At 39.2% G+C, this 24,849-nt stretch overlaps 1 protein-coding gene across 2 annotated transcripts in view; it reads right to left on the reverse strand.

Annotated features, from left to right (window-relative positions):
• Positions 1 to 1,695: 1,695 nt before the first annotated feature.
• The window catches only part of LOC124352507 (dopamine D2-like receptor), a 73,501-nt gene continuing 50,347 nt past the window's right edge, over positions 1,696 to 24,849 (reverse strand). Inside the window, exons 2-8 of one of the 2 annotated variants that reach the window (XM_046802043.1) lie at positions 22,374 to 22,483; positions 17,040 to 17,292; positions 7,476 to 7,895; positions 5,176 to 5,312; positions 4,746 to 5,028; positions 2,795 to 3,062; positions 1,696 to 2,142 (exon numbers count right to left, since the gene is read on the reverse strand). In XM_046802043.1, coding sequence (XP_046657999.1) covers positions 1,928 to 2,142; positions 2,795 to 3,062; positions 4,746 to 5,028; positions 5,176 to 5,312; positions 7,476 to 7,895; positions 17,040 to 17,292; positions 22,374 to 22,483 — 1,686 coding nt within the window. In that variant the 3' untranslated portion in view covers positions 1,696 to 1,927. Of the gene's footprint in view, positions 2,143 to 2,794; positions 3,066 to 4,745; positions 5,029 to 5,175; positions 5,313 to 7,475; positions 7,896 to 17,039; positions 17,293 to 22,373; positions 22,484 to 24,849 lie in introns of both variants that reach the window. The other variant, XM_046802035.1, reaches the window with a different exon arrangement.

The raw sequence follows: 24,849 nt of genomic DNA on the forward strand, positions 1-24,849 counted from the left end.
CTGGCGCATTATTATATAATATCCAGCAGCAGCACGGTTTCGCTCGGCTGACAGTTGCACACATTGCAGCATCTCTCTCTATATATATAATACGTGTGCGTTCATATGTATATGCTGGATAGCCTATACCGCTATACGCAATTTAGACGTAGCCTAAAGGCGGTGACAGATGAAAAGAAAAAATCAGACAAAGGCGAAGAAGCTGGAGAAGAAGATAATAAATACGGAATATATATCTGCAAGAGACAGCAGCATATTCTGCTTGTGTTGTATGGCTATATATATACAGGAGGAGTCTATACACATGTAATTGTCGTCTTTATTATTGGCGCGGCTCTTCTTCGGTCTTCGCGTTCGTTGTTGCTCGGTTTTGGCCGAGCAGAAGCATTATATTACACTTTATATATACATACAAAGTCACTGTCTATTACTTCTGTTAGCTACTGTCGTTGACAGAGTTGTGTATATAGAGCCAGCAGCAGATATATCTGTGTTCGTCTGATGTATTCGCGGAATAAATCGACGCGATCTAAATATACTTGAACAACAAAGAAACAGCGAATTTGAATTGGTGTCCAAATATTTTATCCTTTAGGCGAAATAAAAATCTATAGATTCGACCTTTATGTACATGTATATTAATTCGTTCATTCAATATTGTATTTTCGTGTTATTTATAAATCTATACAATGTCTGGGCGGGGGGGTTTAAAGGAGGAGATTTCATTTCTTTTTTGTCAACTGAACAATCGGTCGAGGTATGTGTGAGGGGTCTAATGTAATGTTATAACTTTAAAATATTATAAGATGTTATATATTAAGAATCATGCACGGAGACACAGACTATACGAAAAGAAAGAATATATATAAATATATATATATATTATTTGTGTGTTTTTATTTCATATTGAAATGCTGGAAGGATTATACGGGGTTTTTTTTGGGGGGGGGGGAGGTCCACACTCACACAGAATTTGATCAAACACGATATAGAAATTAGGAATCAAAATGAGAGAGGTGATTATTTTATATGTACGAATGGGCGTGACGAACGAATATCGCGTGGGTATACACAGCATATACGGTGGGGACGAGGAAAGAATTTTGTATAGATATTAACGAAGATTTTATAAATTCGTGTTTTTCTTTGAATTTTGTAATTATACAATTATAATTATGATACATTGATAATTTGTTGGAAATTAAATTTGGTAGTCCTTTCGCCAATTTTTTTTTATTCCCTTATTATATTATCCAAAGAGTTTGACCACGACCCTTTGCACAATATGACCCAAATGATTCGAATTCATTAAATTTGAATTATTGTCGAATTTTTTTTTATGTTGAAAATTTTTACAAAGACAACAAAAATTGAAATAAATAAACCCCGACAGATTGAAAAAATGTCCAATTAACAACAATCATATAACATATTATATATCTGGAACCGGTGGCGGAAGTATATGAGCAATGATACACGGTACTATGTATATATGATAATATACACACGAATACAAATTCACAGCAATTGAATTATATTTTATAACATCATTGTCGACAGCAAAAAAAAAAAAAGAAAAAAATATTTCTTTTTGTTGTGTTCATTTTTTTGTTTCCTAATTATTTTTTCGAAAGAATAACAATGATTGAATTTTTACAAATATAATATATATATATCGTCGAGGATGATGTTATTTAAATAGTATATATATAATTATATAATATACGTCTCTCCAAAAATGATAATTATATACATCTATTTATAGATTTTTTGGTTGATTTGGAGACAAATTGAAATATTTATTCTCTATGTATTATTAGACGGCACGGTCAAAATGTATTCCCCCTTTTTTAAAAAATAAATTATTATTAACCCAAAAGAAATAAAAAAAACACCAAAAACACACACATCAGACATAACAAGAGAATCAATCAGCGCAGACGAGGATGCGCTTGAAGGCCTTGCGGAACTCGAGATTGAAGATGGTGTAAATGACGGGATTGATGAACGAGTTGACGTAGCCCAGCCAAGTGGTGAGCTGGAAGGCCGTCCCGCCCGGCTGGCAGTCGCGCTCAAACTTGGTGCAAATGGCGTCCAAGATGTTGCACGTGAAGAAAGGGACCCAGCAAATAAGGAACACACCTTCATTTGGGGGTTGTTTTAATATAATAAGAGATAGAAAAAAAACACAATCAGACATGGAATAAAAAAGTATACAGAGACTCGTTACAAGTTACTTCATGCCCCCCGTATATAGCCCGACCGAAAAGTTTGATATAACGAAGACACTCTGGCAATCAGCAGAGCGTGCAAGAGGTTCGTTCGTTTCGATCCAACGAATTTAAAAAAGAAACATTTCCATGAAATGATACCCAGCTGTGAGCAGCCTTGTATGTATAGGATAGGGTACAGTATTATACTATGTACTTTATCTATACAGCCGACATACAGCACACACGATCGCTAATGAACCAACTTTTCACCCCGCCATCACCCGAGTTCACACAAGTTTGATGAACTCCCGCTCGTCTATATATGCTGTTCTTTTCTATACGAGTTTGAAAGTCTAGGCTTTTCCCGCCATTCCTTCATTAGCAATTCAAAAAAACAAAAGACTGTATAGAACACACGTGGAGACAGTCTCTTATGAATAGCTGATATGTTGGTCATATATATAGCCTATAAGCTGCACACGTGCCCTCCTCATCTTCTATTCCATCTATAGCTCTACTTGCATGTTTGAATTTGATATAATAGATTTGTGATTTGAAATGGCTGGGGATGAATGATTTACCGAGGACGATGGCCAGCGTTTTAGTGGCTTTTCGTTCTTTTTTGGCCGAGGATTTCTCGCGTTTCTTGCGGCTGGCCTTGTTGACTTTGTAAATGGTGAACCGGGAGCCGGCCGTCTGGTATTGCTTGCTCTCCTTGTCGGCCCCGTTGCCGTTGCCACCGTTGCCGTTGTTGCCACTCCCGCTGGGCGGCGTCCCGGCCGTAGAGTCCACCCCGCAGCTGCTGCCACCGCCGCCACTTCGTGTTCCTTTGCCTTTATTACTCCCGCTCTGCTATTATAAGATTTAAAAAATCAAACATCAGCCAAAAGAAAATTTCTAGAGAAAATATCCAGAAGTAGCTATAAGAATTCACAGAAGCTCCTATATAGATGATTAATATTATTAGGCTAATAGATGCTGTTCATTGTATTCAATAAATACGCCATTTAAGCTATTTAGAGTGGGGCGACTGGCTCACTTTTTTTTCTCTTAGCCGCCATTCCCTTATTTTCCAACGTATTTAGATCCACCAAATCTTAAAAGAAAGGCAATCCTTCCTGCTTTAAATGGTGATTTTTTCAATTCGATCTAAATAAATAAAAACTAGGTTATTGCCGATTTTAAAAAAAAAAAAAAAGAGAGCAAACCCGCCCCAGATACGGGGTCACTTGCTCACACCGCCGGGGTGTCTCGGCCCCTGTATTTCTTACGGAAAAACCGTTGACTGACAGTAGAAACTCAAAATTTACCAAAATAACCCAATAATGCAACCCACCAACGGAATATCAATTAAAAAGCTTAAATAAGTATGGTAGTTGACTAAAAACACGAAAAAAGTCGAACACGAACGAAACAAGAAAAACACAAATAATTTTACTGCTATCATATGCAATTTTATGTAAGCCAAAAAGCCCCGACGCTGTGTGGCCGATGCGCCCCTAACAAAATTATTGAATATCTCTTATTTAAACTATTGTAAATATAAAACAAACTGAACAGGCCTAAAGAAGAGATAACGTAGAGTATTTTCCAGATTTTTTTAGAATTTTAAAGTAATCGGGAAAGCCGATATTTGATTCGAAAGTCAAAGTAGGACGACCCAATTTTAAGACGAAAAATTTATTTTACCTTTCATTCCTCAACCGTTCGTCGTACTACCATGAAATTTGGTTTTAAGATGCGCATTACTAACATCTACATCTCCTGATTTTTTCAATATTTTATTGTAATTCTAACCTATCAAGAAATCAATTGAGCCATCCGACCCGAACGCCAGATCGCCCCACTCTCCCCTATATATTAGGAGCTAAATAGCCGCTTATTGACTTGTTCGTGATTTATTCATTGTTGCCTTATATAAACACGCCCGCGGCGGCTAGAGAGTCCAACAACAACCGAGTGGACATCATCCGCATTAGTGACTTTATAAATGGAATATATAAATCGATCAACCGAGATTTTTGATCCTATTTAATATCAGCTGTTATATAATACGCATCCGCCATCAAATATATCATTATATTATATACAATGATGCGTGAACATGTAAAGAATTTGATCTAGACATCTCTCCCGCCACGCCATATTACCTGTAGCACAATAAGTCCAGCCAAGCGTAATAGAATATACATATCTGACTGCTGCTGTGCTGATGTCTATATATATATACGTGTGAGCTTTTGTTGGGTGATGTAATATATTTAATATATATCCTGAGAGACGCGGGCAATATGATTTCTACGGCTTGCTGACACACCAGAAGCTGTTTGCCAATAATAATAGAGCCTCTAGCCAATTAGGAAGCCCCCCAAGGGCGTCATTGTATGATGTCGTCAGACAGAGATAGAAATAAGAATAAATGAGGATTGCCCCAATTGTACTATTATATCAAATCTGGAATTCATTTCTATGTGATGTGTATATGTGTGTATAAGATATATAATAATAGGCGCTAATAATAATAATATATACCTTGATCTTATTGTGCTGGGCGTTGGAGATGGGTTGATGCTGCTGGCTGGTTGGCAAGGAGAGGCAGGAGACGCCGTCGGTCATGAGAGAATGGCCGAGTGAGCCGGCGTCGACGCCAGCACCGGTCGACGCCGCTGGCTGTTGATTGTTGTAGTTGCTGGACGCGTCGCCGTTGCTCAGGCCACTCATGGTGGCCGCCGTCGCCGCAGCAACCGTCGTTGTTGTCGTCGTTAGCAGCAGCGTCTTGGACGCCAACGCCAACGACCCCGGCGCCTTGTTATTTCTATACAGACCAGCACATTATTATCATCAAGACGTCGGTTATATTTATGTGAAAATCAACACTCTATAATAAGATATTCCAATTATTTACTAATATACACTATTTACAATTCATAAATTTGATTTATTATGAGTTTTATTATTATACCCGACTGCGTTATGTTGGTTGGCCGCCTCTTTCTGCTTATTGGCAGCCAGCATGAACTCGGTGGAAATGTCCCTGGGCAGTCCGCTGTTGCTGCCGTCCTCTGCCCACTCGTCGCCATTGTCGTCGTCGTCCTCGTCCTGTCGTTTGACACACAGAGAGGAGAAATAGAAAAGAAATCAGCAATTGATTAGATCAAAAGTAGTAGTATTAGGTCGGCCGTTTTCAATTGGACCCAATGATATATGAGAGATGAGCCCCTCCCACGTCGTCATTTAACTTTATAGGTAGACTGTATTGTTAAAGATAGGCCTATCTATATGTAGTATGTAAGCTGTTATACAGTCGCGGCTGAAAGTTTCTTTACGTGTAGCTCCAAAACCCGCCTTTTTACTGTGTATTGGCGGATGGTGTGAGCCTACACTCTCAGTTTTCAGGGGATATTCTAACCCTCTACGACGGATATTCCAGCTTCGAATACCCTTGCTTAGAATAGGTCTAGAATAGGTTCAACCCTATTCGAAAGCTTCGAATACCCATAGTAGAACCCTTATGCGATTCGATTTTCCTTCGAATAACCCAGTATTCGAAGAATCGAATACCTTACCCCATATTCGAATAGAATACCTGGGTGGGCGAATGTTTCATTTGCACATACGGCGTCGGTGTATCGAGTTGCCTCCCAGCACACTTTTTTTAATTTTCAGATTGAAAATTTATCCGTCCCAACAAAGTCCCAACTCCAAAAGTATCAAAACGTATAAATAACTTTATCGATAATACAGAAAATTAATACAGTCAGAATAGCCGTATGGAAGAAGCTCGGATTGGAATGCCGAGTTCGGACCCGTGTTCAATACTCGGACGCTCCACACATTTTTTCTGATCTTACCCCACTCAGCAAAACTCTTAGAATAGGCATAGAATAGGGGATATTCGGGGGATATTCGAACCCCTATTCTAGAACAGGTATGCTACTAATAGAATACCCCCCCCCCCTATACTATTAGTAGCAAAAACCAAAACGCTACTAGTTCGAATACCCTCGAATACCCCCAAAAAACTGAGAGTGTATGGTAGAGGTTGAGCTACCTTATTTGCTCGTTTCTTTATTTTTTACCGCCCTTCTCTACTTAACTCTTTCTCTTAACATCGATTACTAATTTACCCGCAATATCACAAACGCTACGCATTCCTATTGCCTAATGCTAAAATGAAACTAAACGATGCAGAAATAGGGTCTTTGCATGAAATTTCGATTTGTTTTTAACATACTTCATGAGTATCAGTTTTTTACGCTGATTCTCATGGTATTTTTTAAAATAACCTTAAGGCCCTAAGGGCGAAAGAGGGTTGTATTCAGCCGTAGGCAGTACGAAAAGGGTGATTTTGGTGAGCGTCGTCTACAAATTGATCAGAAATTAAGCACCGCCCATCAAAAATGGCTGAGACCCCGTTTTGAAATGGGAGGCGCTTATTCGAACTTTGAATTAAAAATACACATAGTTAGGTTCATTTTAAAAATATTTAAAAAATGCCATGAGAATCAGCGTAAAAAACTGATTCTCATGAAGTATGTTAAAAACAAATCGAAATTTCATGCAAAGACCCTATTGCCACAGTTACAAACTTATCAATCATCTGTCATTTTATCGTTTCATTTAAGAGCTATTGCTAGTTTATTGGGTATCGACTTAATTGTCTGATTATCGGCCATGGCTACCCATAGTTAAGAAAGCCGCGCCAACAAATCATTGTCGGAGGGGAAAGGGGTAGGGGGGTAAAACTTGAGAAAATCGAGCAAATAAGGTAGCTCAACCTCTTATCATAGGTTGACACCATCCACCAATACACAGTAAAAATGCGGGTTTTGGAGCTACACGTAAAGAAACTTTCAGCCGCGACTGTATAATAGTAATAGCTGCAGCTTATTCGTTTATGTTATGTATGTTGGAAATTCCAGCATCAGCAAATAACAACGTCTGGAATAAATACGGAAAATTGGGTACATAATAGTATAAATCATTCGAAATCATTCTAATAATCATATGAATAGATGTCTATAACAATAAAGGAAATGCAATCACAAATATTTTGAGATTATATCTATATCATTATTTCCTCCTCTATGTATAAATGACGTCATATGCGCGGCTAATAATAATCGCACAAAGACGAAAAAACCAACCGCTCTATAAATCATCTTTGAATAACATCATTATGATGTCTTATATAAATATTTGATTTTTATTTCTATAGTTATTACATGATTGAGTGGGTGTGTGGGATGGGTTTAGATTTACTTGACTTCCACTGCCCTGATCGGTGCCTTTGTCGTCGTCGAAGAGACTCCGCCGGCGGCTCTGCTGTTTGTTGCCCATCGTCATGGAGGCGGCCCGGCCCAGCAGGGTCGTCTTGGCCAGCGTCACACCTGGCGGCGAGAGGAGCGAGCCGGCCAGGGCCGTCGTGGCTCCAGCACCAGCACCACCACCAGCTGACCCTCCGGCGTTGTTGTCCGTCGCGTTGCTGATGCCGGAGCCGGCCGGCGTCGTCACGTGGACTCTCTGCGTCTGCGGGACCGTCTGTTGTTGACCGCCGGCGATGGGCGGCCCACCCATGGCCGTCTCGGCCAGCCGTTTCGTATGCGGCGCCAAATTGTCCATCAGATGAGCGTGCTGCGGCTTCCGGTTGGCCGTCGCCCTCTTCGCCCGCTCCCTAATCCCCTGTAATACAAACGAATCAATCCAAAACAATTATTATAAATAATAATATACTTATGACGAAGAAATTAAATGAAATATCATTTTATTCTATCCGAGACTATATAGATAGGTAGGAAATAATAACAAAGAAGAATAAGATGTGAAGATCGGCCAGGAGGAAAAGCTCCTTAGACCTCAAACAATACCGAGTATATATAAATGCTGTATATAGTTATATATTATATCCGCTGCTGCTGTCTTCGTTATTTGTTCTGTTGTTGATGCTGTCTTATCTATAGTTATTAGCTGGCCATTACTACATATACTCGGCTGCTTGGATTGGGACATTCGACAGCAGCACGGCAAACAAACGAAAACACGCCGGTGAGAGGGATCATCAGGATGTGTGTGTGTATTTAGAAACTCTCGCTTGTCTATACATCATCACATGAGACGCAAGAGGATTAACGGCCACCCAACCAGCAGCAGCAGCAATACAAAAAACTTGAAACAAATAAAAAAAAGGAAACGCTTATAATAGATTACCTTCTCTTCTTATAATATATGCTGTTATTATGTCGAACGCATTTAATTTTCTCTCCTGTTATATTACAGTAGCTATATAAAGTTTCCGCACAGCTGAGAGAAGCTTATGGGAAAACGGGTTTTTTGAAAATTCGCCAAAAATTAAGTTTTCGTCGGACGAAAACGATTTTTGGACAGGGGGTTTTTAGACTTAAGTTGTATAACATATATTTTTTTGGGATTTTTTCGTTCACGGGAACGTCCCTTTTAAATTGGAGGTAAAAGTTTCCGCACAGTCGAGAGGGCCAGTAATAAATCGTACTACTTTGGCTCTCTTGTACTGGACGGAAAAGAGGGCTAGGAGAGTTCTTTAGGGCTTAAAAAAAGAGCATCGTTAGCTCTATAACCTCATTTATAATTTCGACCCCCATGCTATTTGAGAAATCACTTTAATTTCGATGTGAAAATGAAAAGTTTTCATTTCTCAGTTATTTTCCCTTTGTTCCCCCTCCCGTAGTTGCCGGTTTTTCCAAATACCGAGATTTTAAATGTTAGGGGCAGGGGGAGAAAAAAGACAGGCCATCTCTAGGACCTTTTTTTTAGACTTGGTATTTCTCTATTACCTAATTTTTATTTCTATCCCCAATTCCATCTGGTTAATTTTTAATTAATTTTTGTTTGTGACTGGTTTTTTTTTGTCTCTTGTAGCAGAAGAATTTCGTTCGTAGCGTGGTCGATTCTGTCTAGAAACGTCTGCTACAGGAGACGAACAAAAAAACCAGTCACAAACAAAAATTAATTAAAAATTAACCAGATGGAATTGGGGATAGAAATAAAAATTAGGTAATAGAGAAATGAATAAAGTATTCACTATTAGGAAGAAAAGGGGGGAAATCAAAGTTATAGGTAAGAAAACAACTGTTTTAACGGGAAGAAGTTGGTTTTCCCATAAGACGCTGTAGGCGACACACACCAGCTTGGACACAAATGAGATTTTCGCATTTGCGGAGAATGCGCAACGCAGGATGTGTAACTGCTCCATTTGGGAAAAATGGGAAAAATTGGAAAAAATGGGAAAAATTAGAAAAATTATGAAACATACTGAAATATCGGATTTTGATGTTTAGTATTAATAAATATGACATATTTGGCGCCTCTGTACTGGATTTAGCTTTGTCAAACAAATGGCAACAGCGTGTTTTCTAGCGTTTCTAGGCTCGTTTCTAGGCCTGTTATGTAGCTAAGGACTTGTCAATGCTCGAGTCTAGTAAATTTCCTGAGTACTTTCGAGTACTTTAAATACTTATTACTTTGATTGCCCTGATTCCATTTCACTACCTTGATTATTTGCTTAATAGGAATCCGTAGGTATCGTAAATTATTATTCTTATTTTGTTGGTGAATACTTATATATCCGTAGGTATCGTGTTTATGATTCTTATTTTGTTGGTGAATACTTATATCATGGTATAGGATTCTATGGAACCCGTTCTTCACAGAGCCGTCGACTGCCAAACTGGACAGAAAACTGGAATCGTCAACTATCGGCAACTCTGGCCGGGTGTGTAACTAGAAAGCCCATTTTAACATGGAGTCTTATAGGACTACCTATTTTGAAGCCCTGCATTTCTGTGTTTAAATTTTTTTTCAATGTGTAACATTTTTTATTGTATGTAGAATAAATTTATATACAAAGTTCATGTAATTTATTTTTAGTTAAGAATGTCGAAGTATTTTTTTTTAAATAAAGAAAGTGGCAAAATCGCCGCCACCAACAAAAAAGGGGGTGAACTTTCTTTTCTTTTTGGCGCGCAGTGCCTGATTCTACTTCGACATTTTTTTCTTAAAATAAATTACATGAACTTTGTAGTAAAAATTATTCTAACATAATAAAAAATGTAACAAGTTGAAAACTTTTTTTAAACGCAAAAATTTAGGGCCTCAAAGGGGGTAGTCCCATAAGACTTCATGTTAAAATGGGCCCTCTAGTTAAACACCCGGCCAGAGTTGCCGATAGTTGAAGGTTAAATGGGAAATTTTAGGAAAAACTAAGGAAAAATGGGTAAAGTTAGGAAAAATTGGGAAAAGTTAGGAAAAATTGGGAAAAATGGGAAAAATTTGGGAAAATATGGAAAAATTGGAAAAAATGGGAAAAATGGGAAAAAACTGGAAAAATTTGAAAAATTGGGAAAAATTGGAAAAAATAGAAAAAAATATTTTCCCATTTGCCCTTGGTTCACTTCCAAAAAGTGTCGGCGACCCCTTGTAATTTTATTTGCGAACCATAGCCTATTAGACTAATCTGTTTATTCTGTGGAATTGATTTATCTGGCTGATGTGAATAAAATGAATATGCCGATGTATTATACTAATAAACCGGTATAGTAGTATATATACGTGTATATATACTCCCGGCGACCCTGCTGCTGTCAAGGAGACACGACGTAGACTAAAAAGGAGCACACAGCAAAAAAAACTTTTGTAATTCATGCTTGTATAACGGCATTGCATCTATACACGGTGTGCTACTGTGTTCCTTTATTTCGTGCTATAGTATTCCTTTATTTTTTTGAATCTATAGATTAGAGCGGGAGAGCACGAGAAAGCTTTTGGGGTCGTCCGTGGTACAATAACTCTTGACAACTTTTGAGTCACGAGGTACGCGTGCAAAGAGTTTGTATACGAATTAATAGCTATGGGACCTCTGTTGTGTATAACATCAACTGCTGCTCATTGATGGATAGGCTAAACCCAACCTATTTGACGTAAATATACTATAGGCTATACATGCGTCTGGAGCCCCTGCTATGCTGTGTGATGTGGCTGAATATACATACGGCTGAATAGATGAATTTACATGTCTTCTTTTCTTTTTATCTTCTAATGCTTCGTTTAAAGTTTTTTTTTTCAGCCCCCCCCCCCCCCAAAAAAAAAGTCTCAGGTAAAATATAAAAAAAAAAACTTTTAAAGTTTTTTAAAATTTTCTCGTTTCTTTTCACCGGGTTTCTCGCCATCACAGCATCTGATTATATATTTCTTTTGTTTAAAAAAAAAACTCGTCGTCGTCTTGGCCTTTGCGCGCTCTTTTCCACGACCTCGGCCAATGTAACATGTACGCGATTGAATCCCCAACGGGAGATGATCTTTCGTTCATGTGTCAGGGCACAGCAGCAACACTCTAGTCCATAAAAAAAACGAGTGGCCTCTGCACTATACTGTATAGCTAGCTACACCAGCAACATCCCCATAACATGCATTTGTACTCTTTAGCAATGTATGTATTATATACACACAATTTGATGCACTTTAGGTTTGATCAGTCCGTTTGGGAGATATAGGACTGTTCGCCCTGGCCGAATTTCGTCTGCACGTTAGACTATATTACAGTCCGGCCATCAAGGCCAGGTGACATAAAAAGGAGCCCAGCAGATATTCATTTGAGTGCTGCGTATAGTTTCTCTATATAGAACCTGTGCTGGAATGTCGGTGTTGTATAAAATAGTGAAGAAATAGACAAATGTTCGTTTTTTTTTTCACAATAGGATAGACTCCATATAGTTTATATAGCCCTGCACTTAACAGCAGTGAATAAGGGCGACTCCCGCATGTGTGTGTGTATATTTGAGACATGTCGGCTGCTGATATATATCAAGTCTATTATCCTCTGACTGCTGTTGGCCTTATACCTAATCTAACGAGAGAGAGAAAGAAAAATCCAGACGAGTTGTATATGTAGTCTGGGATAGTTTTCTCTTGTATATTGCATTGCGTGAGTGGGTCGTGACGACCGTGATTGCCGGCTGTTTCGTTCAACCCACCCAAAAAAAAAACTAAAGCAAAGCAGTTGAGCTGAGCAGGTATATTATAAAGCCTGGTTGTACTATATATAAAATACTCTGCGCTGTATATGTGTTGGGTTGAGCCATTTCTAATTTGTACACTTTGGGCGTTTCCATGGCGACGGTTTACACACATACGAACTTGTATTTTATATAGTCTCTCTCTCTAGTTGGTCATCGGTCGCGGCAATTGACATTGGCGGGGCCAGACACTCACGTGCCGCCGTCATTAAGGGACGACGGGGGAGCATCAAATTATGGACGAAATAAAACTATCTGCGGTGTAGTGTATATATACGTGTATAAACCTGTACATATCATCACGTCAGCGCAGTCAATAAAGGATATTATTTCCATGTTGATACTGGTTAACAAGACACTCTGTAACCCTTTTATATGTCGTGGTATATCATGTAATATAGTGTATAGCTGTATATACTGCGCAGCACAATGCAATTTAAATTAGTCATCCGCATCGTTGTGACGACACACACGAAGCTCCCGGCCAGGTTTGGCGGTTATATATATGATGGCATGTCAATTACTACTACTACTACTACTACTACTACTACTACTACTACTACTTCTACTACTACTACTATACTACTACTACTACCGTTCATTTCGCCGCAGGGCGACCAGACAACGGGTCTTTTTTTGGACTATTTTGTGGTGCAGTATTTTGCGGTAAATTATACAATACGTTATTCATTAGATATAAGCCAGGACTCGTGTCAATCTGATACAGAAACAGCCCCGGGATACGTTTGATTTATTAGGCCGCAAGGGGGGGGGAGATTTGTTTGTATGCTGTTCCTGTATAAACGTGTATAAATGCGCGCGATGGGACATTATTCATCATTAATATAACGAATGATGCAGAGAGAAAACGACACAGCATTATTGACACGTATATTAGAGTCTACTAGGGGAGTCTAGTAGGGGAGGTGTTGCTGGCAGAAGAAGAAGAAACAAAAAAAGCCTCTGCTGCTGGGAAAGTGAGAAGCAATATAAAATCGACAGCCTCTGCTCTGCTGCTGTATAATTTATTTCAATCTATATCTTGCAGCAATCTCCTTTTCTCTTTTTGTTTATTATGCGTGGGAACTTTAAACCTTTGGTTTTGGAGTCACGCTAAAAAGAAACAAAAAAGCCAAAACACGGCAGCCCCCCCCCCCCTTCTTCAAAAAAAGAAATGAAACTTTCCTCCTTTTTTTAAAGAAATTAAATCAAGGCTCGAGGCAATCGTCGTCGTCTCGAGGCGCCTTTTATTTGATTTCATTTCTGTTTTTGCTACGAATTTCTTCAACTATTTATTTGATATTGCGCAGCAGCAATCGTCATCACTCTTTTATTTCCCCTCCGCAATGCCCCGAGCCAAATACGCGCATCTCCGCGCTTGCATAGATAGTTTTATACTTAATTAAACATTCTTCCACGTATGACATATTATATTCTATAGCCGAGAATAAGACAAAAGAAAAATACACATCCTGGACGGACTGTGCTGATGCTGGGAAGCAGCAGGAGCATATTTTATAAATATTATTCCTCATCAACTCTAATTAAGAATAAGGAATGACGAGTTCGGCGAGTATTAGTAATAGCCCCAAAAGTTTGTACATCATAGAATACACAATGCACCAATATATAAGCTCCTGCGCAACACTGGAACTCTCACATCTAATAAATACGTAGGCCTATCTACCTTTTTCTCTTCAGCGTTGCCAGCAATCGTTATAAATAATATACTATTATATATAGACAAAGTTTGATTGTAGGTCTATATAGCAGCAGCAACAGACTCTCTCTCTATTCTTTTATTAGATATTTGGGATTCGGAAACTATTCGTTTTCCGCTGCTGCTGCTGCCCCAATTAGCGTCGATTTATTTGATTTTTTTCTGCTTGGAAAAAAAAGGAAAAAACGGGCAGCAGCTATATAGCAGCAGAACAACATAGTTTTATTCCCGGGTCCCTCCCTTCCTATATAGCTTTATCTAAAACTTTTCGTCGCCCAGTGTTAACGTGATGCTCAACAGTAAAGAGAGTTATAAATCAGTGCTGCTGCTGCTCTGCTGCGCCGGTAACTTTTCTCTCACAGATAACTTGAGTTTCTTCTTCTTCAATATCTCTCTTCTCGGTGCGATCTACCGGCATTATATAGCTAGTACATAGTATACATATAATAGTTGTCTTATATGTCTTCGTTTTTATAGATATATTCGACTTCCACATCTAGATACTCTTTCTATGTGACTCACGATTATATACAGGTTGCCATGGAAAACTGATAAACACATGCAGCAGCACAGCAGGAATAAGAGAGAGCGAAAAGAGCCAAGTTTTCTTTCGGCTATGCTTGTTGCACTTGTAATTTGTTTTTGGGGGTAGGCCTACATATCCTCTTTTCTTTATTCGCCTCGGCTGGGAATAATACCAGCAACTGCTAGCAGCACAGCAGATTATTTGACTATATACATCTATTCAGCTATATAACTACAACACATTCACACTTGAGAGGCTGTTGCTCAGCAGAGGCCAGCATCACCAATACATCAGATGTATATGATGGTGTGTTTAGTGTGTATAGACACACACGCGTGTACACTCTCCGCTTGCTGCCCTGTGTGTGTACAATTTGATGTTTCACATCGCGAATCACAACGCGGAGAGAGAAAGAGGAGCCAGCAATATCAAAAGTTGACAGATACATAAAGATTATATCGTTTATATAATAGACTATATCTGATGCCCGGCATCCATCATGTGAACTGAATTGTGCGATTATATATTCAGCACACGTGAACTGATGTGCAGCAGCAGCAGTCCATTTCCCAATGCGCTATATACAATGGCGCTCATTCTTTTATGTATATTGTGCATCAGTATAGATTTATACATAATAAGATCGATATATTTCTTGGAATTTTCTTGGAATCTTTGAAATTTTGAGATTTTCTTTGGTATAAGCGGAATCTCAGTTCATTCGCGAGACTCTAAAGTATATAAAAAAGGCGGGGGACGGACTTATAATAACATATACTCGGTGACCCCCTTCGAAAATGTATTAAATATATCAAAGTCCCCGTCGCCCAGCAAAGTGTCTCATCGGATGAGCTGAACAAAAGGGCGCGCGCATCATCAGAGAGAGAGCTGCTGAATATAATAATATAAATGTATAAAAGGATTGATGATGGAAGAGAATTCTATAGATGGAACCTACATATATCTTATGATGGCCGTCTATCGCGTTCCCTCTCTAAATGCATTCCGATGCATTCGGATATGGATTGCCACAGTCAAAGCTATAGTACCCTTTCCACCTACACACGTTCATCTATTAATCTATCTAATACAGGAGAATCAAGAATTATATATACGTTTAGATTTGTTCTATATTATTCCTTGTTGCTGATGCTGAGCTCATCTCCCCGCAAAAGATATATAGACGCGGTCGATATTATTTGCGCGCCGCGGGCTATCTATATATTAGATATACGTGCATGGCCATCGATTTGTACATATAATATGCGGAAAGTATACAGCATACAGACCGCACCAAAGGTGCTGTATACATAATCAGGTATAGAGAATTATATACGACATCGAGGAGGACAAATGGTGGCGTGAAAAATGTGATAAATAGATCCGGTATGCATAATGTATATTTTTGTACATTATTACATCAGCAGAGTCAGTCAAAAGACACACCCGACAGCGGCATGTATATTTATACACGTTATATTTTTTTTCTTTATCATGGAGAGTCAAAAAGGACACAGATAGGCCTATATAGAGAGGGTCTGCAGTCGTGTTCGAGTGCTGGTCTATATCTATATGTAACACTTATATAGGCTACATGTCAAGAGACAAAGTTCTACCATATCACAGAGACTGTCCGTCATATCTTTTCAATTTGACTTTTTTTATATCCACTCGTCTTTTGTATAATAATAATACATATATATTAGATAGCCCTGGGCGTCTATAATATATATGTATTAGAAAATTGTGCTGATATCGGCGTGAATCCATTGGACATCAGCCCATATACAAATATCAACCGCTCCTATATATAAATTATAGATATTTTATTTTATAGCAAATCTCTCTCCTGTCCATTTTTCTATATTTATTCCTGGCTCAGCTGGCGCCTTTTTTTCAAAATATCAATTTAGTTGTGTTACAGCACATCATATTCCCTTGTTGTTATATATCCACCGGATATATAAACTTATACCAGCTTCAATGTCGAGTTCCCCCCCACAACAAAAAAGCCTCTCGACATAACTTCTCTACCTAAGTCCTACCTAAATAATCATAAAATTGGGCGCGTTGAGCGTCACTTTGTGATGTGCGTAACTTCAAAAAAAATAAAAAGGTAAACTCTCCATAACCGATGGTCGCGCCTATATAGGTACATCTCTCTCCGCGCGGAGCTGGAAAAAAGGATCAATACGTCGCCGTGTGTGTGTGCGCTGGCCCGTCGTCGTTGGCCTGTGCTTTCTCATCATCACGACGACAAAAGACATCGCGCGCGACTCCGGCCAGCAGCACCAACAGCAAAATTAACCGTTTTTTCTCCCTTTTTCCCACGTCCACCGCCGCCACGACGGCTGACTGTCACGCAAAGATCGTGTCTCGCGGTCGCCCAGCACAACGCACACACAGCGCGAAGCATTATACACACACGAGGGGTGATGCTAATAATATTTTTTTTTTAAATTTCAAAAAGCCCGCCAAAAACATTTTGAAAAATCTTCAAATATTATAATTGTGGTTGTTGCTGATGTAATTACCTTGAAGATTTGGTAGTAGAGGAAGATCATGATGATGCAGGGGATGTAGAAGGAGGAGAGAGACGAGTAGATGACGAAATCGGCGTTGTAAAAGCCGCAGTCGGTCGGGATGCGTCGCTCCGTGTTGTTCAAGCCGAGGACGATGGGCAGACCGATGGCCACCGAGATGGCCCACACCAGGCCGATGGTCAGCCACACCCGCTTGTGGTTCTTGTGGCGGGCGTACTTGAGGGGTTGAGTCACCGCGATGTACCTTCATCAATCATTCATCATTGAGAATCAATGCCACAGAAGGTTAATATCGTTGTTGATGCATTTCATTTATATTAAGCATGTGCTGGAATTATAATCATTTATATCGATGCTCTATATAAAGGACAATGTAGATTTCCTTGGGGCAACGTTATAATGGCCATTTAGCGACGTCAAATTGTGTAGTAATACTTGGAGAGAGCTGACAAACGACGTGCGTATAAGGACGACATGTCCTCGCCATTGTGCTGTAGTACTACAAGACGGAAATAGGAGGGGGATGTCAACTTGCATTACGCCCGCTCTGTTGATTTAACGAGTTGACAGTCTTCTCTCTATCTCTCTCCCTCTATAGCACGCTGGTTATATAACAAGTTTACTTGATGGGAGATCTCGAAATGTAATAGATAAAATTTTATAAAGAAAAAGAACCAACAGCAGCAATGTCTTTGTTATATTATCAATTGCTGGTCATCCGGGTCGACGGGTTGCATTGGACGATGCGTCATCGAGCGATGAAAAAGAAATTCCACAGGAGCTCAACAGCAGCAGCATCAGCTGCACACACACACACAATAAAAAGGATCTAGTCGAATCGCCCCCGCGCTCGCCCGATTGATTGAGCACAGCAGCAGCAGACATCAATATAGAGCGCCATTTGCCCATCGAATTGAGAAACTTTTCTTTCTTTTTTTCTTGTCTCTTCCTTTTGTCTGATTATTATTATCTATCCAATCGGATATTATATAGAGAGAAAGTATAGAAAAAAAGAGGCCAGCATCAGCAGGGCAGGAGAGAGAATATAAGAAAGAGAAAAAGATATAGATATTAGAACTGTGTAATAATATCAGAAAAGAGAAAGATCTAGAAAAGAACTTTTGACGCTCGGCAATTCCAGTCCAACGCTCTTTATTACATTCTTGACGATATATGTCATGATATGTCGAGATATATATCCTCTTATATAGAGAGAGTCCGCGTTCCGTCATCAAATAGTAATTTTCTAATGTCTCTTGAATTAATATCCCTATTATTATTATTATAATATTATGTTTGGGTCCGCGCGCGACATGTGTGATCCCAAATGTCATTGGATTCAAATATAAACCAAACAAGTTTTCCAAATTTCGTTTCAGTTGTTGTAGATGCGCATTTGACAGTCTTCAATAAGTCGAATTTGATAAATGCATTAGAGACTTTTCAACGTATTTTGTATATTTTTGTACCCAATTTAGTGATGGAAAGTCAAGAAAGATAAAGAAAGAAAAGAACGTGAGATTTGTCTGAATTGAAAAATCCTTTAGCCGGCGTCGTATATGACATTCTTATTCCACTCTTTTGAATGATTTAAAAAAATCCCGCGTTTATATGTAATCCTTTTCCCAGCACCCCACATGGCTACATATGTATGTATTCCCCGTTTTTCTTCCCCCCCCCCCCTCCCAGCAGCGAAAATGCAGATTTTTTCTCATCCCGACAGCGATGAATTTACGACGAATTTTAATAAACCATTGTGTACAAAGTTCTTCCCTGGAAAAATAATCTGTGCAGATTTACTATACTTTCTTTTTCTTTCTTCTTTTCTTTTATTATATCTTCCTCTCCTTCACCAGAAAATATAATATACCATATTATTACATCATATATAACTGGGAAGGGAAGAAATCTAAACTTTTCAAAACCAATAGACAACACAAAAAAGGAAGACTTGGTCAGCATTTAGGTATAAACTCAATTCACATCAAGTGCTGCTGTGTGTCTGTTTGTTTGGTTAAACATACGTTTTCCCCATCATAAATCAAACTATAGCTATAGTCATATATGTTTTTCAAAACGATGATTGATCGCCGCACATCACAGCAGACCACACATAATATGTGCAGCAGCCTCTGCAGCCCTCCTGGGGAATCAGACATCATCAATATATAAAGACCATCAGCAAAACGTCTAAATATAGTATACATACATCTGTGGCAGCTATACAGATGTAATATAAAGAGACGCTTATATAGCTGCTGCACGCAAGATATAAATCTCTAGTTCTCTCAAGTCTATATACAGCAGCAGCAGCAGCACAGACTCTACTATATGAAGGTTGTACACATCTATATACTCTACTGCTGCTGGTCCTGAAGAGAAATGACTGCTCTGTGGAAGACCATCGAGCAGCAGCAGGGTAGACTCGACGTAGAAACTGTGACGGCTTCGTCGTTTTGGTTAGAAACATGAGGGCCTCCTACACGCTCCACTTGTCTCTGTCCCGCGCCATTTCGGCTTGCTGATCATTCGTCTATAAACACACACAGCCAAACGCAACGACGACGACGATGTGTGTGTGTGTTATGTATTTGTGTGTGTGTGTCTAGTGTGTACAGTGAAAGATTGGATGTAGGCAGCGGAGCGTGTGCAACGGGATGGAATCACGTCCGTCAACTTGGGGCGCGCGCGTCTAGACACTTTACGCGCCCCCCGTTATATTCCCACCCACCCACTCCTGCTGTTGCTGTAGAGATGTACATGTATGTATACGTTTTTCGTTCATCGACCGTGTATGATGTCGTCGTCGTCCTGGTGAGGTTTTCTATATGCTGTGACATACTATATGCTGCTGTGACGACGATCATGCTGCATGCTGGTGCTGGCGCCGGGGAATTTATAAGGTGCTCCTGCATTGACTGATTTACACACATTTGCGCATTACAATATAATGCGTGTGTAATAGAGTATATAAATATATATAGGACAGTAGAAATGTTATGTATTCTTATAGCGTACATACATTCGTGATGTGACTAATCACGTAGCGACGACCCGAGAGAGCTGAGAAAGGCCACCGAGTTGATTCAACCGCACAAGTGCAATTGGCGCTTGGGCAACAACAGCACGGAACAAACCTTCCCCTATTACACATCACAGCAGAGCTCCCATAGGACTTTTTCTTTTTTTCTTTTTCTATTATGTCATTTGCGCTCTGCTCACAAGAAGATCATCAATGGGTAGGGGAGGGGGAAGGGGAGGTCCGGTGCTCTCGAGTGTTCATCAGCTGTTGTTATATAAAGACGTGGGAGGCAGCAAAGGCGGACGACGACCAAGACGACGACCTCATTTTCTATTAGAGATCGAATCTATCCAACACAAACGACCTGCAATTTTGGTTTTCTCTCTCTCTCTGCTTGTCCTATATCTAGCTTTAGTTTGTTTTTGTGCTGGCCAAGACGGGCGGCTCTATTGTCACCGTCGTGATCCGAATCGCCGGAATCATTTGGCCGGTCTGCTGCTGCTGGACAAATAAAAATCTAAACAAAAAGAACAAACGCGGAGGCCAGCAGCAAGCAAGCAGCAGCTGAAAGAAAAGAAATGTATAAGCGTTTTTATATTTATCTAAAAGAAAAAGAGGAAAAGAATCGAAAAAAAAAGACGAGAGAGAGAGAGAGCGAGAGCGTGCACGAGCATCTCTGATTGGCTTCTAATCGTCGTCGAGACAAGGATTTACTGCTGTGCTCTTCCTTTATTTCTCTCCGCTTCTCGTCCGCCCTGCTCCTGCTGTGTGCGTCTGCTTATGTGCTGTCGCGGTATATACTTGCTCCCCGAAGGCTTTGCTTTGCTGCTGCTGCTCGTCCCTGTGTTCTCTGCTCGTCCTTGTAGGTTCAGATTATCTGCTCTGCTCACGGGCGGGCGCTATATAGCTCTCCTTCTTTTTCCCATTCTATAATGGCACAGCATCTTCTTCTTTCTTTCTTTTTTTTTGGGTTGTTGAGAAAGAAACAATCGAAAAAAGGTGATTGCCTTTTGATTTAATGTCGCGGTCGCCCTCTTTTGTGGCTGAAGTGATCTATAGTATAGATGTAGCTAATATTGTATTTATCTATTTAACTCTTTGGGGTTGAATTGTGTATCGGCGAGGATGACAAGCGTTACCAGATATTATGTAACCCCTTGCCATTTGGCTATTATATTTATTATACCTACGATTGACAACAGCTATATATTGTGTTAAGTATTTGATTTCTATGGCAATTTATGATATCGATGGCTGCTGTTGCGTGATGTGTGTTGCTATGGCTCTCTCCACAGGTTTCTTTTGCTGAGAGAGATGTATATAATTGATGTTTTGATTCCGTTTTCCTTTTACATTCTTTATGTAATACGTTGACGTTTTTTGTGCTGTGTGTGTTGGAGAGAGCGAGGGACTTTATTCTTTTTCTCGCCATCGGCTTTTGTGTCGTCGTCGTCGTTTCGTGAAAGAAAAAAGAAGAAACTTCTTCTTCTTTTTCCTTTTTTTTTTGAACTTTGATCGGATTGGGGGATTTTCGAGTTCTCGATCAAACAACATAACACGACACAGCAGAGGGAACCCCTGCACGAGTCAATAAGTGCTCTTGCATAGAAATACAAGAAGAAATAGAAGAAGTCGTCGAAAAAGAATGATGAAAATAAAAGCAAAACAAAAAAATAAATAGAAGGAGAGCTGGAACGGTAAAGGGCTTGAGAATGGAAGAAGAATAAGAAGAAGACGAAGAAGAAAGAAAAATACAAGAAAGAGAATAAGAGAATCTAAAATCCCCCCCCCCCCCCCGCGTGCGTTCGCCACCGTCAAAAAGGATCAAAGGTTTTTCCAATTGAGCGTGTGTGTGTGTGTGTACTAGACACACAGCACACACTCGATAGAGAACACAGCACGGGGGTTGATGGAAGAGAGAAAAAAGGAGCAGGTCCAGTATAACACAGCACCGGATCGATCGCCAGAAAACTTCCCACAGCAGCAGCAGCAGCGTTGTATAACATTACAAAACTGTTTCCTTATATTCTTGTATAATATATGACAAAACGTCAAAGAAACTTCTCTCTATTAGATGTATCCATCAAATCGAATAATACGGAAATATAGATCTAATAGCCTACACAACAAATTGAAAACATGTACATAATGACCTCGATTGTATACACACTCTTTCTCACCCCGTGTATAGGCCTACAACACTTTCACGGGGTGATGATATAATATTGTAAATCAAACCGCGAATCAAACTTGGTTGAATCATGAATGGTTGCTGCTTAAATGTATTTTAGATAGTTACATACCTATCGATGCTGATGGCCACCAGATTGAGAATGGACGACGTGCTGCAGGTGACGTCCATGGCGATGTAAAAGTCGCAGACGACGTCCGGCAGATCCCACTTGCTGTTCACCTGTGGAAATATATACAAAGATTGAATCAAATTAAATCAAAAGGAACTTTTGTTACATCAAATAGTTTTATATAGGGGGCAAGCAGTAAATTGCATTTTCAGAAATTATATAATGTTACAACAGTCGATATAATAATATAATGTATTATACATATACATATATAAAGACGTCCCTGCTGCCAAGAGGTCCTTATAGATAATCAAAGCGCCCGAGTCGAATATGCTGCCTGACATATATAATTAGAAATTGAAATAGGAATCTAATTATGATATTTTTTTCCTTTTTTCTTTTTAATGCTGCTGGGCTTTAGGCTATATTCCTTTCCTTCCTTCTTCAAAAGCGCCGGCCGAGAATATGAGAGCGCGGCTCGCCCGGCGAGAGTCTCTTTTCAATGGGTTTTCCCAGCTGCGGCGATATTATTGCGCCCCTATAAGGCAGCAGCAGCCATACATATAGTCTATAGTTTATATATAGGATAGATTGACCTGTCTGCTGCTAGAGCTCGTCGCCCCAGGCAGCAGAAGCAACCCAGCAGCAGGAGCAGCAGCCTCTTCTTCTGGGTGTTAATTAGTGACGACGCGGTCCGTACGCGGGAGCGCCAGAGTGCGGACACGGGACACCCCAACACAGCACACAGCCAGGAAAGGAGGAGGGAGGAGGGGAAGTAACACGAAACTTGCCCTCCTCATCCTTTCGCTCTTTATAAGGTACATTTATATATAAAGGACGTTGGGAGAGAGCCGACGAGGACCTATTAGCTCACAGGGGATCTCTTATGTACTTCAAAAAAACAGGAGTATATATTATTAGAGAGTGGAGGAAAAGGGTGTGGCAGAACAGCAGGACACAGCGCACATCAATTGAATGGACATTCTATATATTCTATTTAACTTGTAGGTATTATACAAGACTTGTATATAGCTGTGCTGTAATGTCTGACTAAACAATAATAGGGCCTATACATATAATCACATGCAAGCAGCCGGCATCAATTATATAATAACCTATTGACAGTGTGGTAGCACACGTATATGATATGGAAAAGGGGTTATTCCCAGCATATATAGGATGCCTCCATCAGCAGTTGTGCTGGTTCGATGCTCAGCAGACAGCATTACGCAAGAATATAATCACTATATTCTCTCTATTGTGATAGCCCCGAGCTATTATGGTTGTTAGATATATTTTGACCAGCAGAGCATATAATGTATATAGGACGAAACCGACTGACCTTAATAAAATAGATACGTATTATATTTTTATGCATCCGATTATAGGATATATACAATATTTTATTATACATAGATATATTAGTACATTTACGCCGGATATAGGAATAATGCTATACATATCTACCTGTAAACTATATCCCGTATGGAAATGAGTCAATGAAAATCACTGCAGATCAATGAAAAGCATACACAAATCAATAGACAGTCTGAAATGTCATAGAATGTCAGTAAGAATGTCACGCAATTATCACTGGCGATGATTTTCTATGACAAATCAATTTACAAAGTCAGTAACAAATCGTTGGAAAATCAAAGATATTTCAAAAATTAAAACAGAGTCCAAAAAACTCATTGGTTTATCATTAGATCCAGAAAATGAAGTATTTTGCAGTGATTAAACTTAACTTAGTCATTGAACTAATCAATGAACATAACGTAAAAATCCATGGAATATTTTCTTTTGAAAAATTACTGATTTTCTACTGATATTTACATTTTCAGTAATTTTCAGTAAACCTTTGAATTTCTTATCATTTTATTGCCATACTTCATCGACACCTACAAATCAATAATCAGCATCTATTTATCACTAAGAAATCATTCCAATGATTAATAAATGATTGTTCAATGAGTCCCAAACGGTAATTTTGATTTTATAATGATTTTTATACAGCTTGCTATTGATTTTTATAATTACTTCTCAGTTCATATCACTGAGCTTTCCTCAGATTTCAGTGATATTTCAGGGATTACCACTGAGAATTATCACTGAGAATGATTTTTTATCCAATGATTTCTATTGATTGATTGAATACTGCTCCGTTTAAATCACTAAGTTTTCCCAACATAAATTTTAATGATATTTCAGTGGCTAGCAGCCTAGCACAGTTGACAAATATCACGACAGGGATTTCCAGAATCATTGGATTTTCACTGATTATCAATGTAAATCATTAGTTATCCCGATTAATATTTTACTGATAGTTCATTGACTTTATTGCCGATTATTACTAAATAGTGAACATAGTAAATGAAATACCATTACAAATGATTTCTCAAATATCAATAAATTATCACTGAAAGGCCTTTGGAATGCTTTTCACGTTCTTCTTATGAAGAATCATTGACTTATA

The sequence above is a fragment of the Daphnia pulicaria genome, chromosome 1 (assembly GCF_021234035.1).
Source record: "Daphnia pulicaria isolate SC F1-1A chromosome 1, SC_F0-13Bv2, whole genome shotgun sequence".
In the NCBI taxonomy this organism is placed as follows: Eukaryota; Metazoa; Arthropoda; class Branchiopoda; order Diplostraca; family Daphniidae; genus Daphnia; species Daphnia pulicaria.